This window comes from Brassica napus, chromosome C9, assembly GCF_020379485.1.
Source record: "Brassica napus cultivar Da-Ae chromosome C9, Da-Ae, whole genome shotgun sequence".
Taxonomy (NCBI): domain Eukaryota; kingdom Viridiplantae; phylum Streptophyta; class Magnoliopsida; order Brassicales; family Brassicaceae; genus Brassica; species Brassica napus.
Genome location: NC_063452.1, coordinates 55,772,230 through 55,798,983, shown reverse-complemented (window position 1 = coordinate 55,798,983; position 26,754 = coordinate 55,772,230). Strand labels below are relative to the sequence as shown.

Sequence of the window (26,754 nt, the reverse complement as noted above, 5' to 3'; positions counted from 1 at the left end):
GAAATAGTAATTGGTGGCTGAATGAGGAACATAGTCTAAACGCCATCAGGTTCGAGAGGAAGAGAGTTGTGTGTTGTGAAGAAGAGAGTTGTGGGAAATGACATATATATATAGAGAAATATAACAATGATTTTACAAGAAAATTTTTACATGGATTTTACATGGAACATTTACAACGACTTTACAACGAATTTAGGTAAGTTAAAGCACATTGAATGCACGTTTTCACCTTTATATAACGGTAACATGATTTGTTGTAATGTCGATGTAACGTTTACAACTATTTCGCATTCCACGTACTTTCGTCGTAAACTTACATTGACTTTACGACGAAATCCTTTCGTCGTAAATTACCATGGAGTTTACGACGAAATAATGTCTCGTCGTAATTGCGTTGTAAAGCCCATGTAAAGTTACGAAGAAATAATTTCGTCGTAAACCGCCGTTGTTACTGCTACGTTTTCTTGTAGTGCATAACTTATGGTTTAGAGATTGAGAGACCATCTTGTGAGAGCTTAAGTTTTTGAGATAGTTTTCTTAACCTAATAAGAATTCAGTTATTCTTAGTGATCTTGTGAATTTATACAAAATATTGAAACTATACAAAATAATTACGTTTAGTAAACTTAGGTGTGCATATGTCCGCAACTAAAGATGCCACGTGGGATAAACAACCAAATTTAGATGATGGAACTACAAAACCTGAATCGATTGAGAGACCCCAATCAAAGATATTAAACTGATGATTAGATTATTATTATAATCATGTCACTAAGTTGATCTGCCTCGTGCATATCCACTAGAACTTTAATTACTAGATCTTTGTAACAGAAGCAATGTGATGATATTATTTTTATAAGATTCCAAAGTAAGTTAATTTTCACAGATTTGTAAAGTATTATATTGGACAATGCTAATTTTTTTTATATAAATACAATCGGTATTACTATGAAAGGAAGATAAACTCAACCATATTAAAACATTTTCTACTTTTGACTCGCTGGTATCCGTAGTTCCAAACTAAACTAGACCAAACCAAATTCGTACAATCCAATATTAGTGACTTTTTTGTATTGTACAACTTGTGTTATTTGTCAAAGTTATACTTACACAAATCAATATATTTCGTAAATCCAATTCATATGAGTCGAATTTTCACAGGCGTACAAATACAATGCCAGAAGATGTATACACTACATGTAATGTATGGTTCTCAATATAAACTTATAATTTTAGAAAAGGAGAAAAAAGAAAGAGTGACAGATGAAAACATTGAAAGAGTGTCATAAAAGGGAAGAAAGGTTTAGTTAGTTGGGTAGGTCTCTCTATTGTATTTATAGTTCTCCCTTGCTTCGGTTTCATTTACTTCTCTTAACTTTATTTTAATCAATAGCATTGCTTTACTCTCACACATACATGTATAAAATGAATATTTTCTCTTTTCGTTACTTTTTTCTTCTAAGAAAGAAAATACAACAAGTAATATATATGTATTTCTCTGTATATAAATATCAAACCGATGCAGGGCAATGATGAATCTTGATTTGATCTTCTTCTCGAAAACCTCATTGCTTCCGCTTCTTCTCTTCCATTTCCATATTTACACTTCATAATATCTCTTCACCCACTTCTCTTCTTCCTCATTTATAACACACACACATTTATATATTTTGGACTCGCTATTGAATTTTTTTAGCATCTCTTTTCATAATATTGAAATGGTCCTCCTCTCATCTTAACCCTATAAAATTCTGTTCCCCTTTCAGTTTCAGATTTCTTTATTTTCTCGTTCATTGGACACTGAATGTGATACATACAAGAAACAAAACTTTAAAAGTTCCATCAATGGAGGTTTTTGTTCTTGTATTCAACAAGAGAAGTCTATTTCTAATCTTCCTTGTTTTTGTAAGTTTCTTTCTGACGCAAAAAGTTACTCATGTCTCTGCCGTTAACTACACCAAACAGCATAGACAAGTTAGTAGCTTGAGAGCTGAGAGGATCCAAAAGCACTTGAACAAGATCAACAAGCCTTCTGTCTTCACCATCCAGGTTATATATATGTGTGTGTGTACATGTTTCATATATGCATATTGATTTGTATAATGTATATGTGAAATATTTACCCTTTTTGTTGTTATAAAATAATATTTTACAGAGTCCAGATGGTGATATAATAGATTGTGTACCAAAAAGAAAGCAGCCAGCTTTGGATCATCCACTCTTAAAGCATCACAAGATTCAGGTAATTCTGACCACGCAACTTTTCTTTTTATTCAATTAATAAAGTATGGCGACATTTATTTATTTGTAACTTCGTATATAATGTTAAATACGGTAGCAAACATAGCTTAAACATACTATGCAGGAATTATAACAATTAGCAAAGTTACTGTAACATATTTATTACGAACATAAAAATACCAGTTAAAAGTTTATATGGAATAAATTTAACACTTTTCTGTTTTAGGTGAAATCAAATTAGAAAATTCATAAAAAACTGTAAAACACTTCAAATGATGCTTTTAAATTTAAATATGTTACAAATAAAGAAAACTTAAAATATAATGTTGATGAATTTGAAGTGACAAGTTATATTAGCATATTGCTTTTTGTAATAGTATATTTATAACTGGGTAAATATAATTACTTTTCATACTATTATACTACAAAATAAGTCGGTTGATGAGAACTTTTTTTTTTGATGAGAACTTAATTATGATAAATAATGCAGAAAGCACCGACGAGAATGCCGCAGATGATGGAAAAGGAGAGAAGCGTTGATGTTGAAGAAGCAGCCAACGTATTGGAAAGTGCATGGCAAATGTGGCACGTGAACGGCACGAGGTGCCCCAAGGGAACTGTTCCCATACGACGCAACACAATGAACGATGTGCTCAGAGCTAAGTCTTTGTTTGACTTTGGCAAAAAGCGACGTAGTATTGACCTTGATCGACGGACAGAAAAGCCTGATGCCCTTGGCACTAGTGGACACGAGGTACATTAGATCATAAACTCACTCCCTGGATTCAACAATATTTTCGGTGAATGTTAGCTTAATAATAGTCAAACTGATTAAAAATCTTTTGCATGACAGTTATATATATTTAGCATTGTTGGTACCTAAATACACGATAGCAATGTTAATGTGAATCGTTTGAGTAGTCATTTAATTATGAACATATATAACAGTTTCTAATGTCAGACACAGACTCATAATTAAAGTCTTTAAAATACATAAAACATAAGCATTCAATGGAGTTCAAAATCTCGTTTTAATAATTCTTGAATATACTACAAGAATATGTAAATGCACGGCTTTCCATTAGCATATATTGGGATTACAAATATGATTTGGAAAGTTAATCATGAATTATAATTTAAGACTTGTATAGTACTAAAGTTTAAGTTACTTGGTGGGTGAATGATAGCATGCGATCGCGTATACGGAAACATCGTCGGAGATATACGGAGCAAAAGCTACGATAAACGTGTGGGACCCGAAGATTGAAGAAGTGAATGAGTTTAGTCTCTCACAGATTTGGATTCTCTCGGGATCTTTCGTCGGTCCTGATCTCAATAGCATCGAAGCTGGCTGGCAGGTACTTGTCTTTGTCTATTTTACACTTTCATTATATCTTATTTATATTTTATTTTTAAAATAATTATTGAGTTTTCTAAAACATGATAACAATGCAATATGTCTAAAGCTTTGATTGTTATACTAGTCAGGTCAGTCCGGAGCTGTATGGTGACAACAGACCAAGATTATTCACTTATTGGACGGTACGTTGTTTTCTTATTTGTTGATTTTATGTATTGATGCAGAAAGAAATTGATTGCACTTTCGTATCAGTTTTAAATCAAGTTTCTAAAACCCCAATGTAGCTATAAACTGAATATCCCTGAGAAGTATATGTAGAAGATATACTTCAATTAATGTATTTCTTTTGAGGACATTCATGTGACAGTAGGAGTAGTTTCTAGGTGTAGTGCAGTGTCCACTTATGGTGTATAGATTGTATTTTCAGAATTACCATATATTGCTTTGAAGTCACACTTCCAATATTATATTTTATCTCTGTATATATGGTTCCTTTTTCTGCAATGGGATAAGTTGTCATCTAGAGATTCAGTGAAACTGTGCATGTAAATTATGATAAGGTAAACTGAAGGTAATTTATGCCAAACCCAAAAAAAGTACCGGTTAAAACTTAAAAGTAATTTTACTTTGAATGTGTTGTAAGTTAATGGTAGAACAGAGTCATGATGATAATGTTTGGTGTAGAGCATTTATTATTGCATTAATAGCTTATTATTAATTGGATATGATGCCAATCCGATTTCTGTACTACTCTCCAAATCATTAAATTTGGCTCGGCCCAAAAGCTAGAAAAGGGATGATACATGCTTGGCAACAACTTGGTTACACATATTTATTTCCCTTGAGCACGCATATCTTAAGCTAATGATAATATTGTATTTTGTTAGAGTGATTCATATCAAGCAACAGGATGTTACAATCTTCTATGTTCTGGATTTATCCAAACAAATAACAAGATTGCCATTGGAGCAGCCATTTCCCCCCTCTCCACTTTCAAGGGAAACCAATTTGATATCACCATTCTCATTTGGAAGGTTCATTTCTTTATCTCTTTCTATTTTTATTATCTTCTATATAGTAAACTTTAATAACAGGGACGTCATTTCTTGAATATTGTTACTTATTTTATTTTATATGACTATAAATGTGGTTACAAAAGGGATTGATGAGATTATGGATGCCAGTGATACATCTGATTTCACAGTTAGAATTTCAGTTTAGCATGCAAACTGATGGCAGTTGTGATTGCATGCAGGATCCAAAAAGGGGCAATTGGTGGATGGGTTTAGGCGACAACACACTTGTCGGGTATTGGCCAGCAGAGCTATTCACCCACTTAGCCGACCACGCAACCACCGTAGAATGGGGAGGTGAGGTTGTGAACACACGTTCTTCAGGCCGGCACACGACCACCCAAATGGGTTCTGGTCACTTTCCGGACGAAGGGTTTGGAAAAGCAAGTTACTTCCGAAATTTGGAGATCGTTGATTCAGACAACAGTCTCGTACCGGTGCATGATGTCAAGATATTAGCTGAGAACACCGAGTGTTACGACATTAAGAGTTCTTATAGTAACGAGTGGGGAACTTATTTTTACTATGGTGGTCCCGGGTTTAATCCTAGGTGTGCTTGAAAAACCAAGTGTACATAGTTTGAGTTGTAGAATTGGTTAAAAAGGGGGTCGAATGTGTAATTTGTTAAAGTATATGGGTGTTGAAAATTGCATATTGGTTTATTGTTTTTCATTTCTGGTTGTTGATTAAACCTAGTAATGGTTAGCTAAATGCTTAATAGTTCTTACACCAAGAGAGATTTGAGTTCAGACTTCAAAAATATACAGAACTCTTTTAGATTTGTTGTTAAAACTATTACATAGTGGACCACAAAAACCAAGAAGTTTATGATCTATTTGAAAAAAGAAAAGAGAATCATCTATTTGGATCAAATCATGTTATGAATCGACATCAATAATATTTTGATCATCACCTAATAGGAAAGCAAAAGAGGAAATATCAAGAAAATTCGTTATAAAGTTTGTGTGGGAGATTTCAATACACGTTGATGCTTGGAACTTGTGATTAGCTATCATTTTCTTAATATCAGCCACATGCATAGTGAAAGACCCCACGACGCGTTTCCACTTTCAACACCAATTAAAGATTTACTAGTACGTCTCATTGACTTGTTTTCATATCAATTCCAACAGTGTATATACGTTGTTTTTATGTAAGAGATTTCCAATTTGTTAACCTATTTACTCTCTACCTAGGTAAAGTTGTATCGGAATTTGATACTCTGGAATGTTACCAATCGCAAAACTTAATCAAACATGTCAGGACCAAATCTGTTTGATTATTTGCTGTCCAAAGGACATACATATGTTCAGATGATCCTACAATCACGTCACCACGCGTCTCCTAGCTTCGTTGATACTGATGACGATGACTCTGCTGAATCTGATTGACGATGAGGGAGATGATGATGCAGGTAAGGTGTTTGTAGACACCACAGAAGTGATACATGTTTGATTTTTAGTGAAATGTATGTAAAGAAACACGTTTTTGAATGGTAGGTACAACAATAAGTTGTATCAAGAAGGTGTTTGTTGATTAATTCAACAACACATTTCTTTTGTGTTCTTTTGGTAGGTGCAACAAGAAGTTTCACCAACTCCCCATAATCTCCTATAAATAACCACACAAGGAGAAGAAGAAGATCATCCCAAACAAGAAAAACAAAGTAAGAGAGAACAAGAGAAGAGAAGAAAAGAGAGTGCAAGAGAGAAAAAAAAAAATATCTTTTTTGTGAGAAAATCTTTCTCTTTAAGAAATTACGAATAATTTCTTGAGTGTATTTGGGATCGGGTGTGAGTTGAGAGTTTGTAAAACTTCCCGGGTTGATAATAAAAGATCTGTAGCAGGTCCGGAGACGTAGGCAACATTGGCCGAACTCCGTTAACAATTTTGTGTGTTTTCCCGCTCCCATAAATTCTGGTTTTCCGCAAAATTTGACCGCGTATTTCCTAACAACTGGTATCAGAGCCTGAGTTACGGTGATCGGTCAAATTTTTTGTGGGGTTACTATTCACGTGAACAGTACTTCGTGAATAGTGAATTTTGTCAGTAACATCGGTTTGTCGACGAAGGTGTTCTAATACACGGTGATTCCAGAAACGATGGGAGGCGAAGACGGTTTGGCGCATAGTATCGGGAAATTTGACGGTACAGATTATGCATTTTGGAGAATGCAAATTGAAGATTATCTGTACGGAAAGAAGCTTCATCAACCGCTGAGCAAGAAGCCTGAGAAGATGGATCAGGATGAATGGGAGCTCCTTGACAGACAAGTTCTGGGTGTTATAAGGTTAACACTGTCGAAAAACGTTGCTCACAACGTTGCGAAGGAGAAGACCACGGAAGGGCTCATGAAAGTTCTCTCTGACATGTATGAGAAACCTTCGGCAAACAATAAGGTATTTCTCATGAAGAAACTCTTTCATTTGAAGATGGAAGAAGGTGGCCTGGTTGCCGCACATGTGAACGAGTTCAACACGATTGTCAACCAACTGTCATCGGTTGAAATCGAGTTTGATGATGAAGTGCGAGCACTGATTTTGTTGGCATCTCTGCCAAATAGTTGGGAGCCGATGAGGGCAGCGGTTAGTAATTCTGTGGGTACTCAAAAGCTCAAATTCAATGATGTTAGAGATCGTATCCTTGGTGAGGAAGTTCGAAGGATAGACTCTGGGGAGGCATCAACGAGCTCTGCTTTCAACGTGGAAAACAGAGGGAGAAACCCAGATAGAAATAACCGGAGTAATGGCAGATCGAAGTCAAGGAATGGACGGGGTCAGTCTAAATTCCGACAGCCTGCAGAGTGCTGGAATTGTGGAAAGACAGGTCACATCAAGAAGAATTGCCGAGCACCACCGAAGGAGGAAGACAACACTAGAGGCGGAGCCAATGCAGTGACACGTGAAATCGTTGATGCATTGGTAGTGTCTGTTGATTCTCCGAGGAAAAGTGAAGCTCGTGGTGCAGCTGGAAATAACACCAAAGCGTCAATCTCCTATGTTGATAGCCCAGTCGATTCATGGGTTCTTGACTCAGGAGCGTCATTCCACACCACACCGCACCATAACATCATGGAAAATTATGTTGCGGGAAATTACGGAAAGGTATATCTTGCTGATGGATTACCTTTGGACATAGTTGGTATTGGAGATATCAACCTGAAGATGTCAGACGGATGTGTGTGGAAGATTACGAAGGTCAGACATGTGCCAAAGTTGATGCGAAATCTGATTTCAGTAGGTCAACTTGATGATACGGGGCACGATGTTAATTTTGGTGGTGGAGCCTGGAGAGTCAGAAAAGGTTCCATGGTGGTTGCTAGAGGTCATAAAAGAGGTACTCTTTATATGACGACGAGCTATGAAGACACTGTTACTGTTGTTGAGGATGCCAAACAGACCAAGTTGTGGCATTGTAGATTGGGGCACATGAGTGAGAAAGGGATGAAACTCATGGTGGCAAATGGCGCTCTTCCGGATCTGAAGACGGTGGATCATCAGATGTGTGAAAGCTGCATCCTTGGAAAGCAGAAACGGGTTAGTTTCTTAAAAGGAGGAAGAGAGCCAAAATCTGAGAAGTTAGAGCTGGTGCACACAGATGTGTGGGGACCCGCTCCTGTTGCATCGCTAGGAGGTTCGTACTACTATGTGACCTTTATTGATGACTCCACAAGAAAGGTGTGGGTCTACTTCATGAAGAACAAATATGAAGTGTTCTCGTTTTTCAAGAGATGGAAAACCATGGTTGAGGTTGAGACGAATCTCAAGTTGAAGTGTCTAAGGTCTGATAATGGTGGTGAGTATATCAGCGGCGAGTTCACGAGATACTGCGCTGATAACGGGATCAAGATGGAGAAGACTATTCCTGGAACGCCTCAACAGAATGGAATAGCGGAAAGGATGAACCGAACCTTGAACGAGCGTGCAAGGAGCATGAGATTGCACTGTGGATTACCAAAGACGTTTTGGGCAGATGCAATCAGTACCGCAGCCTTCTTAATAAACAGAGGACCGTCTGTACCATTGGGATTTAAGATCCCTGAAGAAGTTTGGAGCAGAAAGAAAGTAAACCTTTCTTATCTAAAGGTGTTTGGTTGCTTAGCTTATGTTCACATTGACGATGCTGCAAGAAGTAAACTTGACTCGAAGTCTAAAAAGTGTTACTTCATCGGTTATGGTGACACGGAGTTTGGTTACCGGTTTTGGGATGACGAAAATCGGAAGATCATCCGCAGCAAAAATGTTGTGTTCAACGAAGAAGCGTTGTACAAGGATAAGCTAAGAGAAGGCTCGGAGAAGAAAGAGCCTGGAGCTGTTGACTTAGAAGATATCCTGACACCGGAATTGCCACAGGATACCGCAACAGCAGAAGAAGAAATCTCTCAAGACGAGAGTGGTGAGGCTGAAGAAAGTGATGATTCTGAAGTGGTCCCATATACACCAGTCACGGAGTTACGACGGTCAAGCAGAATCATCAGAAAGCCATTAAGATTCTCTCCATCGCTCAACTACATTCTGCTCACAGACAGAGGCGAGCCTGAATGTTATGAGGAAGCTATGCAAGTTGATGAGTCGATCAAGTGGGAGCTTGCAATGAACGACGAGATGGACTCGTTGTTATCCAATCACACGTGGGAGTTAGCAGATTTGCCTAAGGAGAAAGAGGCATTGCATAATAAGTGGGTCTACCGAATAAAAGAAGAACCTGATGGAAGTAAGCGCTATAAAGCAAGGCTTGTTGTGAAGGGATTCCAACAAAAAGAAGGCGTTGACTACACTGAAATCTTCTCTCCTGTAGTCAAGATGGTGACCATCAGAACGGTTCTTGGGCTGGTAGCACAAGAAGGTCTGCATCTTCAACAAATGGATGTGAAGACGGCATTTCTTCACGGTGATTTGGATGAAGAAATTTATATGAAGCAACCCGAAAGCTTTGAGATCAAAGGGAAGGAAAGCCTTGTTTGCAAGCTAAAAAGGAGTTTGTACGGCTTAAAACAAGCTCCAAGACAGTGGTACAAACGGTTCGATAGCTTTATTAAAGGCGTTGGTTTCTTGAGGTGTGAAGCTGACCACTGTTGTTACTTCAAGACGCTTGAAGAGTCCTACTTGATATTGCTCCTATATGTCGATGACATGCTGATAGTAGGAGCATACTTGCACGAGATCAATAGCTTGAAGACGAAACTCTCAGAAGAGTTTGCGATGAAAGACCTTGGAGAAGCAAGACAGATTCTAGGGATGAGAATCAGTAGGAGCAAGGAAGGTCTTAAGCTATCACAAGAGGAGTATGTGAAGAAAGTCCTCAAGAGGTTTAACATGGATGACGCGAAGCCAGTTAGTACTCCCCTGGCAAGTCACTTTCGGTTATCCAGAGAACAGTCACCAAAGACGGAAGACGAGATGGCATGTATGGATAAAGTTCCATATGCTTCTGCTATTGGCAGCCTGATGTACGCGATGATATGTACAAGGCCAGACATTGCACATGCAGTGGGAGTCGTCAGCAGATTTATGAGCAATCCAGGGAAGGAACATTGGGAAGCCATTAAGTGGATTTTCAGATATCTAAAAGGAAATCCAAGTTTATCGCTATGTTTCACGAAGTCTAAGACGGGATTGCAGGGATATGTTGATGCTGACAATGGAGGTGACATTGACAGCACGAAGAGCACAACCGGGTATGTCTACACCTTTGGCGGTACTGCAATTTGTTGGGTTTCAAAGTTGCAGAAAATTGTATCTCTATCAAGCTGTGAAGCTGAGTATGTTGCGGTAACGGAGGCAACAAAAGAGATGATATGGCTACAGTCTTTTCTAGAAGAGCTAGGCCATGACCAAGGGAAAGGTGTGTTGTACTGTGACAGTAAAAGTGCTATCGATTTGGCAAAGAATCCGGTTTACCATGCTCGGACGAAGCACATACATCGTCGATATCATTTCATCAGATCAGCGTTAGAAGATGAAATGTTGGTGCTTGAGAAGATCCCAGGAAGCAAGAATCCGGCAGACATGTTGACGAAGGTCGTGCCGTATGACAAGCTGAGGTTGTGTGCAACCTCAGTAGGCTTGTTGGAGTAACAAGCTGGGAAGACCTGCTACATTGATCATGGTGTGAAGACAGATTGGAATCAGTCTTCAAGTGGGAGATTGTAAAGAAACACGTTTTTGAATGGTAGGTACAACAATAAGTTGTATCAAGAAGGTGTTTGTTGATTAATTCAACAACACATTTCTTTTGTGTTCTTTTGGTAGGTGCAACAAGAAGTTTCACCAACTCCCCATAATCTCCTATAAATAACCACACAAGGAGAAGAAGAAGATCATCCCAAACAAGAAAAACAAAGTAAGAGAGAACAAGAGAAGAGAAGAAAAGAGAGTGCAAGAGAGAAAAAAAAAATATCTTTTTTGTGAGAAAATCTTTCTCTTTAAGAAATTACGAATAATTTCTTGAGTGTATTTGGGATCGGGTGTGAGTTGAGAGTTTGTAAAACTTCCCGGGTTGATAATAAAAGATCTGTAGCAGGTCCGGAGACGTAGGCAACATTGGCCGAACTCCGTTAACAATTTTGTGTGTTTTCCCGCTTCCATAAATTCTGGTTTTCCGCAAAATTTGACCGCGTATTTCCTAACAATGTAAGTGAGATTGTTGTGATTCAGGGAACATTCTGGTGAACAAGAATAACAAAACAAAAGCGTTTGTTCAAGACTTTCTTGGAATCTGCTAAAGAGATGGTGAACAAGATGATCAAAGGAGGGTTTGTTCCTGATATACAAACTTTCAACACTCTTGTTGGAGCTATTACTAAATCAGGGGAAGTTGGTTTCTGCATTGAGATGTATTACACTACTTGCAAGATAGGTTTTTGTGTAGATATAGATACTTACAAGACACTTATACAGCGGAGGCAGAACCAAAACTCAATGGGGTCAAAATCATATATTTATAAAATTATTAGAGATTTTACAATAAACGTAGGGGTCCAACCCTTACAAATGAACCAATTATTCAATATATACTAAAGTTATATGCTTATATTAAACTAAATTTAAAAATTGATAGGGGTCAACTGACCCCCCTACTTCTACATTGCCTCCACCACTTATACCTGCGGTTTCTAAGATTGATAAGATAGATGAGGCGTTTAGGTTGTTGAAAAACTGTGGAAGATGGACATAAGCCGTTTCCGAGTTTTTATGCTCCGAAAATCAAGGGGTGTGTGTGTCGGAATGGGAAGTTTGATGAAGCGTTTAGCTTCATCAGTGATATGAAGGTGAAGGCTCATCCACTTAACATGCCGGTTTACACGACGCTGATAACAATGTGTTGTTGTGGTGGGAGGTTTATGGATGCAGCTAGTTACTCAGTTGAGATGACAGAGATGGGTTTTGGTTCCTATATCACGGTTCTTTGATATGGTGACTGATGGGTCAAAGAATAACGGGAAGCATGATTTGGGTATGCAGATAGGGCATTTTGAAGTTCAGCTTAGAGGACTTTAAATAGTGGTAGGATAGAAAGGCTCTCATAATTGGGAACTCTGTAGAAACTTAGCTGTTTTCGATTGATAACTCAATTTTAGCACGTAGGTTCAAGTTGAGTGTTAGATTATACTTGCGTCTTAGGACTTGGTTTTTCCTAGGAAAGAGACGAGAAATATAATACGTTTTGCGCCACGACTGTAACGTTTGCATCAAGATACTTAACCAAGAGATATAAGTTGCACAACCAGAGGTTTAAGCCAATCTAACATACACAAACCAGTACCAAACAAAGCGATGGTAAGGTTCCAATGTGTGTTTGTGAGCAACATCAACAATTCTCTAGTGAGCCTTTAGCCAGGAAATAAAAGTACCATCAAACAAAATATATGAAAGAAAACAGAGATGAAACTACTCTGTGATAAGCAGAAGGTTTCGCCTTGGCGAGTAACAAGCACACGCATGAAGATGGCACCTTTCACAGACTCATATGTCAGCTTCAAGGAAATTTTGAGAAAGGGTTACCTATGGAGGAAGAGAAATTACAGTTTAGATTGTATTCTTCATAGCACTTGCATGAATTTACAATGGTGATAGATATTAAGTAATTTGTTACCTTCTCGCCTAGTTTGAAGAGTGGTCTCGGTGATGCCTTCCGGTGTGACTATTTGTCGGAGAAGGAACCCCCTGTAACGGCCTTGGCCCGATGAACCTTATCAAATGCTTTACCCCAAACCTTTTCGTTCAAAAACTCTTATTAAAACTCAAATTGTCTTACATAAAACCAAACTCAACAAAACTGAAATGTCGAATAAAAACTTAAGAAGAAATGGTTGAAAGAAAGGAGTCATAAATGAAAGACTCGAGAAAACACTTGCAGCATACGGACATCTACTCCCGCTCCCTCTCGGCCCTACCTGTAAAAAAAGGGGTGAGTACATAATACTCAGTGAGGGTAGGTTCTAGGAACCCACGAGCTCAACTCAGGAAGAGCAAACAATCACAAGTCATGAGCTAATAAGATCTATTACACAGAAACCCATACTACCCGACATGAACTAAAGACCCTACAATGCACATCCTTTTCATCTTTTCGTCCTTTTCATCAGTGGGTAGCCCCAACTAGGCTTCTACCCCATATTCTTGTGGATTGGCCACATCTCCTATGGGTGCTTCCATATTCTTGTGGATTGACCACATCTCCTATGGATACCTAGCGTGGACTACTACCCCACATACTTTCCTTAGACTCTCTATATGATCCCTTATTCGTACTTATTCTTACATCTTTCACTTATCATTCACAACACGTCTCAACACCTTATCATCATATTCTTGACCACCCTAACATGCCTACGTTCTTATCACTTCAACACGTACTATCGTCTAGACAAGATCAATCACATATCACATCACACATACACACAATATCTAGAACTGATTAACAAAGGACTAAGTCCCATTGGTTACTCATCATGAGGCAAGTTCACGGCCAAGTCCTCACCTTAGCTTTTTGCAGAAGTAGATCTGGATCTAGGTTTGGGGAACAGTCACTTCTCGAGATCTGATTTGAGAATCAGATTCACACAAGAGAGAGATGGGTTTAGAATCTGTCATTTTCCAATGACTTAGAGCTAGAGATCTTAGTTTTACCTTTAGGGTTCAGATCTCAGTTGCTTGCACGAAACTGAATCAAGGAGGCGGCGGCTAGGAGCTCGGTTGCGGCGGCTAGGAGCTCGGTTGCGGCGGCTAGGGCTTCGCGGGCGGCTGGCGTCTGGCTTCGCCGGAGATGGAGCGGCGGCGGCTTGAGGCGGAGGCGGCGGCGGGGTTCTGCTCAGGCAGGGCTTCGCTTGCTGTCTCTCTTGTGGCTGAACCCTAGGGAAACTTCTCCTTTTATAAGCAATGGGAGGGGTTATGTCTAGGGTTTCTTCCCATTGGGGCTCCTGCACTTGAGTTTCCTTTTGGGCCGGGCCCGGGATGTTACACCCCCCCCCAAATCAAAGATTCAACGTACGTTACTTCAATAGTACTAAAGAAAGGACTTGATCCGGAAACACTTTTACAAAAAAGGAGTTTCATGTTTCGATCTTGCACACAGTCATGTTCCTCTGGTTAATAAGCAAACACATGTCAAGAAATCACAAGAGTTTCATGTAAACTGACAACAAGAAAAAAACCACGTGCAGTTAAGAGGAAGCCATATAGATGATCTGAGATCAAACACATGAAGATCGTTTAGAATCCTCTTCTTAGAACCTTCACCGCCGAAAAGGATCAATTTCATATTTCTTTATATTTTCTCGGTCATTGGACACTGAATGTGATAAATACAAGAAAAGAAATTTAAAGGTCGATCAATGGAGGTTATTGTTCGTGCATCCAAAAAAGAGAAGTCTATTTCTAATCTTCCTTGTTTCTCTGGTTCTCTTTCGAAGTCAGAAGTTTACACAAGTCTCAGCTGTTAACTATACCAAACCGCATAGACAAGTCAGTAGCTTGAGAGCTGAGAGGATCCAAAAGCACTTAAACAAGATCAACAAGACTCCTGTCTTCACTATCCAGGTTTGAAATGAATATGTATTTTTAACATACTCAAATGCATTTGTTGGTTTGTATAATTTGTAAGTGAAATATTTACCCTTTTGTTGTTATAAAATAATAATTCACAGAGTCCAGATGGTGATGTAATAGATTGTGTACCAAAAAGAAAGCAGCCAGCTTTGGATCATCCACTCTTAAAGCATCACAAGATTCAGGTAATTCTGACCATTCAGCCTTTCTTTGTTCCTTTAAAAAAAAAAACTTTCTTTGTTCAATTAAATATTTGTATATAGGCATCTGTAGCTCTCCAAACTTATGTGTAGTATTAAACAAACATTTATTCATTTGTATTTTTAATTTAAAATGCTAAATACGGTAGCAAATTTAGCTCAAACATATATATAGTATATTCCTGAATTCTAACGATTACCAAATTTATATTAATTTTAACATAAGATTATATGTTTAGTCAAAAAAAAACATGAGATTATATGGAATAAATTTAACACCTTTCTGTTTTAGGTGAAATCCGATTTAAAATGATGTTAATGAATTTGATGTGATAAGTTATATAAGTATATTGCTTTTTGTAATATGTTTTATAAGTGTAGTAAAGCTATCTTTTTAATGAGAACTTCATTATGATAAATAATGCAGAGAGCACCGACGAGAATGCCGCAGATGATGGGAAAGGAGAGAACCGATGATGTTAAAGAAGCAGCCAATCTATTGGAAAGTGCATGGCAAATGTGGCACGTGAACGGCACGAGGTGCCCCAAGGGAACTGTTCCCATACGACGGAACACAATGAATGATGTGCTCAGAGCCAAGCATTATTTGACTTTGGCAAAAAGCGATGTAGTATTGACCTTGCTCGGAGGACAGAAAAGCCTGATGCCCTTTGGCACTAGTGGACACGAGGTACACTGAATCATAAACTCACTCCCTTGTTTCAACAACATTTTCGGTTAAATATTAGCTTAATACTAATAGTCAAACTGATTAAATATTTTGCTGGACAGAGCTATACGTACTTTAGCATTGTCGATACCTATATATACGATAGAAGTGTTAATGTGAATCGTCTGTGTAATCATTTAATGATGGACTTATATAACAGCTTCTAATGTCAGTCTCATTAATTAAAGTCATAAAATACATAAAACATAAGTATTTAATGGAGTTTAAGACCCGGTCTCGTTTTAATAATTCTTGAATGAATACAATTCTCTACTCACCTCAGGATCAGTCACAACATCCGCGCTTCTGTGCAACACAAGGAAAGGAACGCTCAGATCTTGTAGCTTCTTCCCCAAGTAAGCCGTGGACCATGAAGATGAGGCCACGCGGCGGAGCACACGAAGTGCCAGATCGTTGGATTTCAAATGAGGAAAGTACGATAATAGCCTTCAGTAGTGATAAGAAGTTCCAGCTAGACATCGCTATATTTCGAGTAGACGAAGTATTATTCAAAATAATAATTTTCAAACTTTTGCAACATATATAGTATTCAATTGAATTCATTCAAAATTGAAAAACTTTCCATAAAAGTGCTTTTATAGTTTATATATAAATCAAAAAGTTCATATGTATTTTTGGTTATTAATTAGTTTCTTGTTTATCTTTCAATGTTGGTAGTTGACCGCATGTGACTATAATCAACTAAGAAAATCTTTTAGACTAACTAAGTGGTACTAACAAGAATCCTCACATTGCTATCTTCCAAATGCTATAAACCTCTCTAAACAAACCGGTATATGAAACGTTCCGTATAAGGATATATGAAACTTTCACAGATATCGTATCAATAGGGACATGGTATTTGTTTTGCTACGCGAAAAAAGAGTACCTCAAACTTATTAACGAACATAAGGGTATTCTACAAAAGAACTGTTTTAGAATATTGGCAGCGAAGTTCACTGATCCATCGTCTCTTTGCCTGCCTACATTTACCCATAAACATAAGCAACAAATCAGACTCAAGACAATAACTCTAAGCAAGCGGATATCACTCAGGGAGAAACTGTACCAGCGAAAGATCATTGAATCTATACATTTTCTGAGCATCTTTCTGATCCTTGAAAACAACATCCTGTGGATGAAGCTCACAGACCTGTAGAATAAAAATTTCAGTTGATTGTGTCTTCTTCAAATCATCCTCTGTCAAAAGATAATCTTCATCAAAAAGACATCGTCTAGATTAACCTTAAACAGAGTTTTGGCAAGGTTTTTGAGAGCAAATGATGGACCAATCTTCTTCTTTGCCTTAATCTGCATTTAACAACAAGTTCCTCATGAGCCAAAGCGAGAGAGTATATATGAAACTTCCACAGATATGTAGCACAAACCTGTTGCAACTCTACAGTTTCACCATCACGACATGCAACCCCTTCCGTCACAGCCAAAACAGACAACATCGAATCCTACAAAACAACAAAAAGACCAAGATTGGGTTCATGGAAAAAGATAAAACCAAAAGTAACAGCTTTGATTGATTACTGGGTTAAGAAATAGAAACATACTCTGCCTCTGCCTTGTGGGTTACCATTTACCAACAGGAACTTGCGGTACAGAGGAAGATTTAGAAGTAGAAGGCAGGTCACGGTAGTGTTTTGGAGAAGCAATTTTTGAAACAGGGTTTTTGAGAGCAAATGATGGACCAATCTTCTTCTTTGCCTTAATCTGCATTTAACAACAAGTTCCTCATGAGCCAAAGCGAGAGAGTATATATGAAACTTCCAGAGATATGTAGCACAAACCTGTTGCAACTCTACAGTTTCACCATCACGACATGCAACCCCTTCCGTCACAGCCAAAAAAGACAACATCGAATTCTACAAAACAACAAAAAGACCAAGATTGGGTTCATGGAAAGAGATAGAACCGAAAGTAACAACTTTGATTGATTACTGGGTTAAGAAATAGAAACATACTCTGCCTCTGCCTTGTGGGTTACCAACAGGAACTTGCGGTACAGATGAAGAGTTAGAAGTAGAAGGCAGGTTGCGGTGGCGTTTTGAAGAAGCAATTTTTGAAACAGGGTTAGGGTCTCTGTCTGTGGGAGAAGTATCACCATCACCAGGATTTTGTTTCTTTACCAATTTTGGTTCTGGTTGAGCGAAGATCAAGCTACCACCAGTTGAGAGGCAGTAAAGGGAGAGTTCTTGGCACTGGAAGAGATGGAGTCTCCAGTCTTTAGCCAACTGCCTGTGATGGTCATCACCACCATCCATCAGAAACAGGGTGTACTTAACAGGTGGATGATCAAACCCCTCGAAACCAATACTTAGGAATGGATTTTTTTTCCACCAGATGGCCGGCGGCTTAGTGCCACAGTTCGTCGATGTGTAGCTCATCGATGTGTAGCGTAGTGGGGGTGTCTTGAAAAATAGCCAATTTCCTGCATTTTCTGGTATGATCTTTAGCTGCCAAGGAAGTGTGGTGAATAATCCAGCAACGTGATCCAGATTTGGAACACCTGTTTGTAAGCCTCGGACACTGTTCAGCAGAGCCAAGATACAAACCCTCTTTCGATGTTCTCCATCAAGGAATCCGTCGAAGTAATGAAAAGCCACAGCTCGTTGGGCAAATTCTCGTGCCAACTGAAAATGGCCGTAGCAGCAGTGGCTGCGATTTTGCTCAACTTTCAGGAAACAGCCGAGTAGAGGACAAGTTTTAAACAGGCTCCGCAGAGACCTGTATCGGCAAGGAAGAGGAGGTGGCGGCTCCGCGGTATTAGCGTCTTCTTCCTAGAAAAGAAAGACAGTCTCAGCGAGAACAAGGCCTAAAGTTACTCTAACCCTAAATAGCCCAAACACAAAACAATAGCCCAAACCCTAAATACCAACATATCTACAATGGAGTCATCTAGCTATTACCTAAAAGAGCCCAAAACAAGCGCTAATATCAAGATACCTCAACAATGGAATCATCCATCGAACAGAGCCCAAACACCAAAACAAACCCTACAAGTAGTCTCAATCATCTCGGTTACTCTCTTAAGAGTCCATCGAGTACCTAACAGAGCCCAAACACTTAATCAAACCCTAATTATCAGTCTCGGTTACTCTCTTAAGAGTCCATCGCAAGATTCGCGTCAGACTATTACAAACACCCGCTAAATATGAAGATAGGAATCAGATATTACCGGATCCTCCTGCTCTGGTGCTTGTTGCCGTGGTGCCTGATGCGGTGCTTGTTGCCGTCGTGCCTGCTGCGGTGTCTGTTGCCGCGGTGCCTGTTGATGACGAACCACGACTCTCCCCAAACACTAAAACAAACCCTAATTATCAGTCTCGGTTACTCTCTTAAGAGTCCATCGCGAGATTCGCGTCAGGCTATTACAAACAAGCGCTAAATATCAAGATAGGAATCAGATATTACCCCTTGCGGCGGATCCTCCTGCTCCGGTGCCTGTTGCCGTGGTGCCTGATGCGGTGCTTGTTGCCGTCGTGCCTGCTGCGGTGCCTGTTGATGACGAACCACGACTCTCCCCAAACACTAAAACAAACCCTAATTATCAGTCTCTGTTCTCTCTTAAGAGTCCATCGCGAGATTCGCGTCAGGCTATTACAAACACCAAAACAAGCGCTAAATATCAAGATAGGAATCATCTCGTCAAGCATTACCTCTTGCGGCGGATCCTCTTGCGGCGGTTCCTCTTGCGCCGGTGCCTGTTGCCGCGCCTGTTGCCGCGGTGCCTGCTGCAGTGCCTGTTGCCGCGGTGCCTGCTGCGGTGCCTGCGGTGCCTGCTGCGGTGCCTGTTGATGACCAACCACGAATCTCTTCTTGAGAGGACGATGATCATCAGAATCAATGGCTAGAAGTTGTTAGCGTCCTCTCCTCTTTTTTTTTTCTTCGATCGTCACAGAGAAGTAAGTTTGTTAGCGTCCTTTTTTTTTTTTTTTTCTTTCTTGTTAGTGTTTAGCGAGAATTGTTTTCTTTTATACTGAGTCGTAATGGTAGGATAGAAAGGCTTGAGGAGATATTTAAAAGGAGAATTGAAAATATTATTTTTTGAGGAGATATTTAAAAGGATAATTGAAAATATTTTTTCATGTGTCAAGTACAGGAATCAGACGTGGTTGAAGTGGCGTGGCACACAAGTCATTATCTTGATCTAGCTTCGTTTTAAGGTACATACATGATAAAGCTTCATTTCAAAAGAATTTTTGGCCGTAGGTTTAAAACAACTAAGAATGCTATTGGACACTGTTAGGTCTTACCTCTATGATTATGTGTAGTGGTTCAACTTATTGAAATAACTTAGTCGGACCCCATGCTTTGTCCGTTGCATTTTCAATCAAGATTGTATTCTCTGTCAAACTACTAAACTGTTAGTCTTACCGATTGCTACAGTGCTTTAGCATTCTGGATGCCACTTGAGGTTTCAGTCATCATCATCTAACCACAGAGATCCCTCTCTCTACGCAGGTTTTGGCTTGTGGGTACTGGAGGATTTCAGATTCAGAGTTTAGTAGACAGAAAGAAACATATACACACATATGTTCTGTTTTGTTTTGTTTGTGTAAACATTCATACAGCTGATTTGGTGACTAGTGAAGTCGTGGCTTTATTGGTTGGTTCCGACTCAGATTTCGTTTAGGAAGAAACATTCTTCCTTCCCTTTTTGGGACCTCCACAAGATTTTGGTGTGGAGGCATTTGCGATAGTCATTCCCTTGTAAATATGTTGTGTACTTATATGAATCTGTAATGCAGCGTTTGTAATTTGGTTATGATTTCAAAAAGCAGGGATTATCAAACTATTTGTGGATAATGCAAGCTTCCATAACTCAACTCAAATAAATAACGTACAACCATTTCTGTTTTCGGTTAAACTGCTATCTTCACCAGAAATGGGATGTTACAGTGACTATGAGAGGACACACGTGTTTCTTACAACACAAATGCACATTTGAAGAATATGCCATATCATGGAGGTACAACAGGTCGGGTGGAGTTCCGGCCAAGACTCAAGTCCCAAGCCCAAAGGAACACTATCACTCTTTGGATTACTGCTGAGGCTATGGCTGCACTTGGAAGAATGAACATGTCCTGACTGCGAATTATGTATTGGGTTAACATCGATAGCAACGTGACCATTTCCATTTTTTAAGGTTAGAGCTCCGCTGCATCTGCATCTGCATCATATGCTAATCCCCTCTTGTCTTCTTCATGACACTCAATATCTTCATTATAACCTTTCAACAAGAAATCCGAGCAGTTTCTGCTGCAACCGACCTCCTGGACCTCTTAGGTAGCTGTAGCGTAGTGCATTAGCCATTTCGTTTGTTGTTATAGGATAAAGAGACAGAGATTCAAACTGGATGAAGAAAAACATTCAATCATGAAAACAGATTAATCATCTCTAGTCTACATAGCGAGTAGAATTCATTAATCCAGGGTAGAGAAGTAGGAAAGAACATTCAACGCACCATTTAGATCACAAGAGGAACAAAGACACGCAAATAAGTATGAGGGAATGCGGACTCAATTGCAAGCTAAAAGTTGGAATATTATAAGGAAGAAGCTATAGATGGTAAGCTTTGCAGATTCTCTGCAGAAATTATGATATTTGTGGAATTGAAAAGAAAAAAAGAGAAGCAAAACTTAGACTAGCTCACGTTCAAATATTGGTTTTGTCCCTATCTGGAAAGATATTTACTGAAAATTGAAAATTGGTGCTTTGGATTTACTGTTACCATTAACCAAAACTAGTGTTAAAGAGTCTTTGTTTACTTTAACAAGGTTAGCCAATCTAAAGAATGATTACCATTTTATATGTGGTTCCTAGAGTGTGACTAGCATTAGGACAAGTCACACACATATCTTCTGAAATGAAACAAATTGTAACCAACTTCAATGATATTTAAATGATAATAACCATACACGATTTAAGTTGCATCTAAATATTGGCATATATAGCCGAGAAAGAAAAAGCTCTCAGCTGAATTGGATGTCACACTTTGATGAAGCTTTGGGGAGAGTCAGTAGATTAGCTCGCAAGAACTCAATCTGGTCGTCTTTGTCCGAGTTAACACCAACTTTAACAGTTTCAAGACATTCCAACTTACCTAAGAAATGCATCATCTGGTTCAGCTCTTCAAAAGAACCTCCATACTCTAAAATCTCTAGCACCTTCACTTGACATGTCCATAAACAACTTATTGTCTTCTCCTCCTCCAAAATCTTCCTCTGCTTCTTAGGGATGCAAGCACATGCATCTCCGCATCTATTTGTTATTCTGTGCACAAGACCCTGAAACCAGAGACCAATTTGTTATGTGTAATGATGGGCAACCCACACTAGAAACAAACAAACAAACAAAAAGAGAAAACTGATAATTACCTTGATGACTAAAGTGTGTAGATTTGGACAACTATTGAGCAGAAGTGGCATTACTTGCCAACCTTTTTCCTTGTCACTCTCGATCGATAAATTAAGGAGGTTGTTGAACATTGGCATGGATTCACAGCAGAAATGAAAAGCCTGGTATAATAAGCTAATCATCAACAAACCAAGATACAATAGAAAAACAGAAGATTAGAAAAAACTGACCTCAAGAGAATCAGGAGACAAGTGAAGGGTTGTAATATTGCGTATACCCGCAACTAGGTGTGAAACATCACCAATTATAGCTACCTTATGTTTATCATTAAAGGAATCATCATCATCATCAGCAGCAGCAGCAGCCTCATCATCATCCTCATCATCGTAATCATAATCATAAGTTGACTCCCATAACCTGAGATCCAGCCAGACTTGGACAAGCGAATCCAAATCATCAAACCAATGATTCTCGGATACATAACAAGAATAGTCCAGTTGCACAAGATTGGGTGCTCTCAAATAAGTTCCTTCGGGGTGATAACCTTTTGGAAGATTGACAAAAACCACAAGCCGCTTGATAGTTTCGCTTTCCACGTGCTCACCACAATATGACGGTTTCAAAGGATCAGCATCACTTATGAACAAGTCTTCCAGCACAGGGCAGCCATCTATGAGCCGACAATAGTCCGGATGATCAATGGCTGAAAATGATAACATAGAAAGTGATTTGAGCGCTGGAAGAAAAACACGCTCAAGGACTTGAATAAGATGGTTACCGGATAGTGTGAGCGTAACCAATGTCTTGCACGTAAACAACTCTTGCATTATATGAATACCACAACAAGTGTCAGCGTGCAAGTGTAGTTCCAATAAACCCCGCTCCATAGCAGTCCAAATGCAACGGTCCAAACAAAGTTTCACATGATCATGCGTACACGCTGCTGCGTGACAGCGACTGCCATATACATGTCCGCGAGACAGAGATAATTTTTTGATGATAGGAGAATTGTTTAACAGAGCAGAAGTCTTGTCCACGAAATCTAAGAAGCGATGTGCTGCACCACATGATGCGACTCCTTCCTTGGTGGGATACATAAACATCGAATCATCAAAACAAAGGCTGTCTACAAGACACAGCAGATTCTTCCACCTCTTGGACAGGATCGATGTAGAAGCAGCCTCTTTTGTCGGAACCAAAGACAGGATTTTGCCAAGAAGCTCATCTGGCAAACTACTTATCAAATCTCTAGAAAACGTTTTCATACTAACCTATCCGTACCTTCAAAATCGAAAGACTCAAAAGACGAAGCCAGAGGGAGACGAGGAAGAACCAAAAAGCTTAAGAACCAAAAAGCTTATTCTTTTACGATGTGATCTGAGAGCAAGAGAGAGAGAGAGAGAGCCCTAACCTTCTTCTTTTTTTTTTTTGTTCAAAAGAGCACTAACCTTCTTCTTCTTCTTTTTTATATAAATTTACCAAAATTTACCAAAGTTTAATGTAAATTACTATTACCTTTTTGTTAATTTGAGTTTAATTATGATAACCTTCAAATATTAGGGGAAAAGGGAATATACAAAAGCAAAAAAAAAAAAACTAAAAGTTAATGTGAACCATTATTTTTAAGTTTTTTTTTTTTATAATATTACTAAATGATTTTCCGTGATATAATATCTCGTGGTAACTAAAATGGCTAAACCAATGTCCAAATAAGAAGACTTTACATTATCACATCTACACAATATTACACAACACACTTCACGTAAACAGAGGAGCTCTGTTTTCGCAGATCCATATTAAGCTCAGCCAAAACCTTTCTTCAACATATCTCATCTCCCTCCCAGTTATCCTTCTCCTTTGGTCCCGTAGGACCTTCCTCTCCATAAAGCGCAATAGGAAACAAATTCTCAATAGAGAACCTCACAATCAAAGGCAAAAGATTAATGATCTTATCGATCTCAGCTGCAGAATCATACACTATAGTTGGTCCCCACTCTCTCATGTACTGCAGCCAGCACGGCTCCGAAACCACTCCTTCCCCTAAATACTCAGCCGCCACGACTCTATACCTCTGACTAGAATCCACAACAAACTCGCTCTTCCCAACATCGTTTCTCTGACGAGCCTTGAAGATACATCCCCGGGTGAGGGAAACTCGCGTGTCCGTGCTTAGAAGAGTACACAACCGGCTTGTTGCTTCCTTTAACAAACTCGAGATCAGAGACATCAACCCACCCGCCGCCGCTGTGCTGCGAGAAGAACATCTGAGTAAGCTCGCCGTTGAAGTTGCTTATCCGGAACGTGAAATGCTCCCAGTCACCAACGTGCTCACCGATGCGGTTCATGGGGACGGTGAGAAGACTGATCTTAAGCGTGGCGGGACCGTTAAAGGGGCAGAAGATCCACATAACAACGTCAGTGAAGATCCCACCGAGCGCTGGCTTCACGTGGACGTAAAGCTCTGAGCTCTCTATGTTCCCTTTCTTTAGATTGTTTGTAGCTTCCTCATCTTCTTGAGGGAGATCAATCCAGTAGCTCCCGTCGTTTTGTCCACCTGATGGCAAGTTCGAACCGGTTGAGTTAATCGGTTCTCCTCCCGGTTTACCAAACCGGTATAACAAAGCACCGTTTTTAAAGAACCATGGTACGGAGGAAGGTAAGTAAGTCTCTTCAGGGTGGAAGTAGACCGTTGGTCCGTAGTGCTGAATAAGCGCATGGACTTGGTCAAGATTAGGCATCGCTTGTAAGGTAGGATCAAGGTTTTTCAGACAGGAAATGTTCATGTCGGCTTTGTTATGATTAGTAGAGCAAAAGAATGACCCAACCGCCACGCCTCGTGACCAAATCCCTCTGGAGCACGGTTCCGTGCTCCACACGTTAAAGGATCCAACGCCGAGAATCCTCTCGCGTGTTTCACAAGTCTCTGTGAGATCCTCTCTTACACATCTCACTTCTTCAGTGTCAGGCTCCTCTGCTTCGTCTGTGACGATAACTCCCACGGCTTTGTAGCCAACCGGAGGATTAGGCAACCAGAAGTAGCAGTCTGAGTCTGAACTCCAAACTAAAGTATAGTTCACTGGTTTCTTCAGTGCAGGACGATGATCATCCTTATCCGGATGGTTAGCCCGAGCTGCAAGAACAAAGCCTCTCAACGGCTGGTTGTTTGCCTGACAATAATGGCCAAGGCAATGGAAACCTTCTGGTATCCCCACAGGTTTGTAAAAAGAGGCACATCTTGTTTTACCGCCACGCGACTTGCTACATTTCCAAACTCTATCAAATTCAGTGACTTTCACAACTTGGATCTCTCCGAGGTTTATCTTTCCGGTAGCAAAACCTGTGCCTGAAACAAAGATTACATAGTTCTGATTCAAATCAAGATAGTTTTTGACAGCATTAGCATAAAAATACTAAGCAAGTTGGTGAATTTTAAAACCGTAGGTGGCAAAATATCATTATCAACAATTACTCGACATTATCCAGGAGGGGGGTTGTTGGGACCTCGTGGCATTCATAATGAAAGAATCAAAACATGTATAAACTATGATATAGAATAATATACCATAAGCATCTTCAATGTTTAATAGTAGGGGAAAGGGAAAAAGAATATACAAAAGCAAAAAAAAAAAACTAAAAAGTTAATGTGAACCATTATTTTAAGTTTTTTTTTAATAATATTACTAAATGATTTTCCGTGATATAAGACTTATTCTTGGGTTCACTTCCTAGGGTAAACCTCTAGGTTCACCGACCAATAGGATTGTGTTATTTCATATACGATATCTTTTAAAAAAAGAAACAAAATATTGTCAAATTATATTATTTTTTATAAAAAGAAATAAATAAAACAAATTAGTAATTACAAAAAATATATTTTTAAAGTCGTTAGCAAAACATTAAACCCTAAATCCTAATCTCTAAACGTTAAATCCTAAACCCTAAACCCTTGAGTAAACCCTAAACTCTAGGATAAATCTTAAACTCTAAATCAAAATCACTAAACACTAAAACATTCGAGGGTTTAGGATTTACGGTTTAGAGTTTTAGGATTTAGTGTTTTTATTTAGAGTTTAGGATTTATCCAAGGGTTTAGGGTTTACCCAAGGGTTTTAAATTTACCCAAGGGTTTAGGGTTTATCCAAGGGTTTAGGGTTTAGGATTTAGGGTTTACGGATTAGGATTTAGGGTTTAGTGTTTTGCTGATGACGTTAAAAATATTTTTTTTAATTCTTTTTTCTGTAACTACTATTTTTTTTTTCTAAAACCATAATATAACTTGACAATATTTTGTTTCTTTTTTTAAAAGATATCGAATTTGAAATAATGAAATCCTATTGGTTGAAACAATTCGGTTAAATGCAAAACTAACCCGTTTATCCTAGACGACTTACTGGTAAGTCGTCTAGGGTATTCTCTAGATTTTTTTTTAACAAACAAAGATAACGACTTACAAGTAAGTCGTCCGTTTGACCAGAAGACTTACCCGTAAGTCTTCTACAGCCAGACTACTTACGGGTAAGTCTTCTACGCGAACAGATCTGGAAAAAATTTCAATTTCATACCTTAAACTAGTGAGATGATTTCTTTAGCACACAAAGTCTTCTCCAACCACCCAGAACCTCAAACGAAAGTAACCCACTAAGAATAGTATGTTTGAATGGTTCTATCAACCATAAAAAAATTTGAATCAAAAGCTTGAGTGTTTTTGATGAATATAGAGGCAAAGTGAAAG

At 38.9% G+C, this 26,754-nt stretch overlaps 4 protein-coding genes and 1 pseudogene across 5 annotated transcripts; 2 read left to right on the top strand and 3 right to left on the bottom strand.

Moving 5' to 3' along the window:
- Positions 1–1,369: 1,369 nt before the first annotated feature.
- Positions 1,370–5,407, top strand: LOC106418628. Its single transcript, XM_013859370.3, has 7 exons — positions 1,370–2,049; positions 2,156–2,242; positions 2,732–2,995; positions 3,429–3,599; positions 3,730–3,783; positions 4,489–4,635; positions 4,857–5,407. The coding sequence occupies exons 1-7, from the start codon at positions 1,846–1,848 to the stop codon at positions 5,232–5,234; spliced, it is 1,305 nt and encodes a 434-aa protein (XP_013714824.2). The 5' UTR covers positions 1,370–1,845; the 3' UTR covers positions 5,235–5,407.
- A 9,102-nt stretch (positions 5,408–14,509) lies between these two features.
- Positions 14,510–15,623, top strand: LOC125592752. The gene is made up of 4 exons (XM_048768140.1): positions 14,510–14,515; positions 14,592–14,714; positions 14,822–14,908; positions 15,351–15,623. The coding sequence occupies exons 1-4, from the start codon at positions 14,510–14,512 to the stop codon at positions 15,621–15,623; spliced, it is 489 nt and encodes a 162-aa protein (XP_048624097.1).
- An 826-nt stretch (positions 15,624–16,449) lies between these two features.
- LOC125592751 lies at positions 16,450–20,978 on the bottom strand. Its single transcript, XM_048768138.1, has 9 exons — positions 20,936–20,978; positions 19,322–19,512; positions 19,077–19,193; positions 18,841–18,963; positions 17,627–18,442; positions 17,453–17,527; positions 16,899–16,964; positions 16,723–16,806; positions 16,450–16,636 (listed from the first exon to the last, which is right to left on the bottom strand). The coding sequence occupies exons 1-9, from the start codon at positions 20,976–20,978 to the stop codon at positions 16,610–16,612; spliced, it is 1,542 nt and encodes a 513-aa protein (XP_048624095.1). The 3' UTR covers positions 16,450–16,609.
- Positions 20,979–21,541: 563 nt separating this feature from the next.
- On the bottom strand, positions 21,542–23,452 carry LOC125593074 (F-box/LRR-repeat protein At1g48400-like). Of its 2 annotated transcripts, XM_048769049.1 has the most exons (4): positions 22,801–23,445; positions 22,253–22,725; positions 22,043–22,183; positions 21,542–21,952 (listed from the first exon to the last, which is right to left on the bottom strand). In XM_048769049.1, the coding sequence occupies exons 1-4, from the start codon at positions 23,285–23,287 to the stop codon at positions 21,638–21,640; spliced, it is 1,416 nt and encodes a 471-aa protein (XP_048625006.1). In that variant the 5' UTR covers positions 23,288–23,445; the 3' UTR covers positions 21,542–21,637. The 2 variants fall into 2 exon arrangements, with proteins under 2 accessions (XP_048625006.1, XP_048625005.1); XM_048769048.1 differs by having other exon boundaries at positions 22,253–23,452.
- A 190-nt stretch (positions 23,453–23,642) lies between these two features.
- On the bottom strand, positions 23,643–25,593 carry LOC125592750 (annotated as a pseudogene).
- Positions 25,594–26,754: the final 1,161 nt, after the last annotated feature.

What these genes read in the sequence shown, in the direction of transcription:
- LOC125592752 (XM_048768140.1), top strand. An exon ending in CTCCTGTCTTCACTATCCAG is followed by an intron (nt 14,715 to 14,821) that starts GTTTGAAATGAA and finishes AATAATTCACAG; the next exon opens with AGTCCAGATGGTGATGTAAT. An exon ending in TAAAGCATCACAAGATTCAG is followed by an intron (nt 14,909 to 15,350) that starts GTAATTCTGACC and finishes TAAATAATGCAG; the next exon opens with AGAGCACCGACGAGAATGCC.
- LOC125592751 (XM_048768138.1), bottom strand. Translation starts at nt 20,978, where the DNA reads ATGGCTAATGCACTACGCTACAGCTACCTAAGAGGTCCAGGAG. An exon ending in CTACCTAAGAGGTCCAGGAG is followed by an intron (nt 19,513 to 20,935) that starts GTCGGTTGCAGC and finishes AACAACTTCTAG; the next exon opens with CCATTGATTCTGATGATCAT. An exon ending in AGGAGGATCCGCCGCAAGGG is followed by an intron (nt 18,964 to 19,076) that starts GTAATATCTGAT and finishes GGTTTGTTTTAG; the next exon opens with TGTTTGGGGAGAGTCGTGGT.
- LOC106418628 (XM_013859370.3), top strand. Translation starts at nt 1,846, where the DNA reads ATGGAGGTTTTTGTTCTTGTATTCAACAAGAGAAGTCTATTTCTAATC. An exon ending in GATTATTCACTTATTGGACG is followed by an intron (nt 3,784 to 4,488) that starts GTACGTTGTTTT and finishes GTATTTTGTTAG; the next exon opens with AGTGATTCATATCAAGCAAC. An exon ending in TCACCATTCTCATTTGGAAG is followed by an intron (nt 4,636 to 4,856) that starts GTTCATTTCTTT and finishes GATTGCATGCAG; the next exon opens with GATCCAAAAAGGGGCAATTG.
- LOC125593074 (XM_048769048.1), bottom strand. Translation starts at nt 23,287, where the DNA reads ATGAAAACGTTTTCTAGAGATTTGATAAGTAGTTTGCCAGATGAGCTT. An exon ending in TGTCTCCTGATTCTCTTGAG is followed by an intron (nt 22,184 to 22,252) that starts GTCAGTTTTTTC and finishes TTATTATACCAG; the next exon opens with GCTTTTCATTTCTGCTGTGA. An exon ending in TACACACTTTAGTCATCAAG is followed by an intron (nt 21,953 to 22,042) that starts GTAATTATCAGT and finishes CTCTGGTTTCAG; the next exon opens with GGTCTTGTGCACAGAATAAC.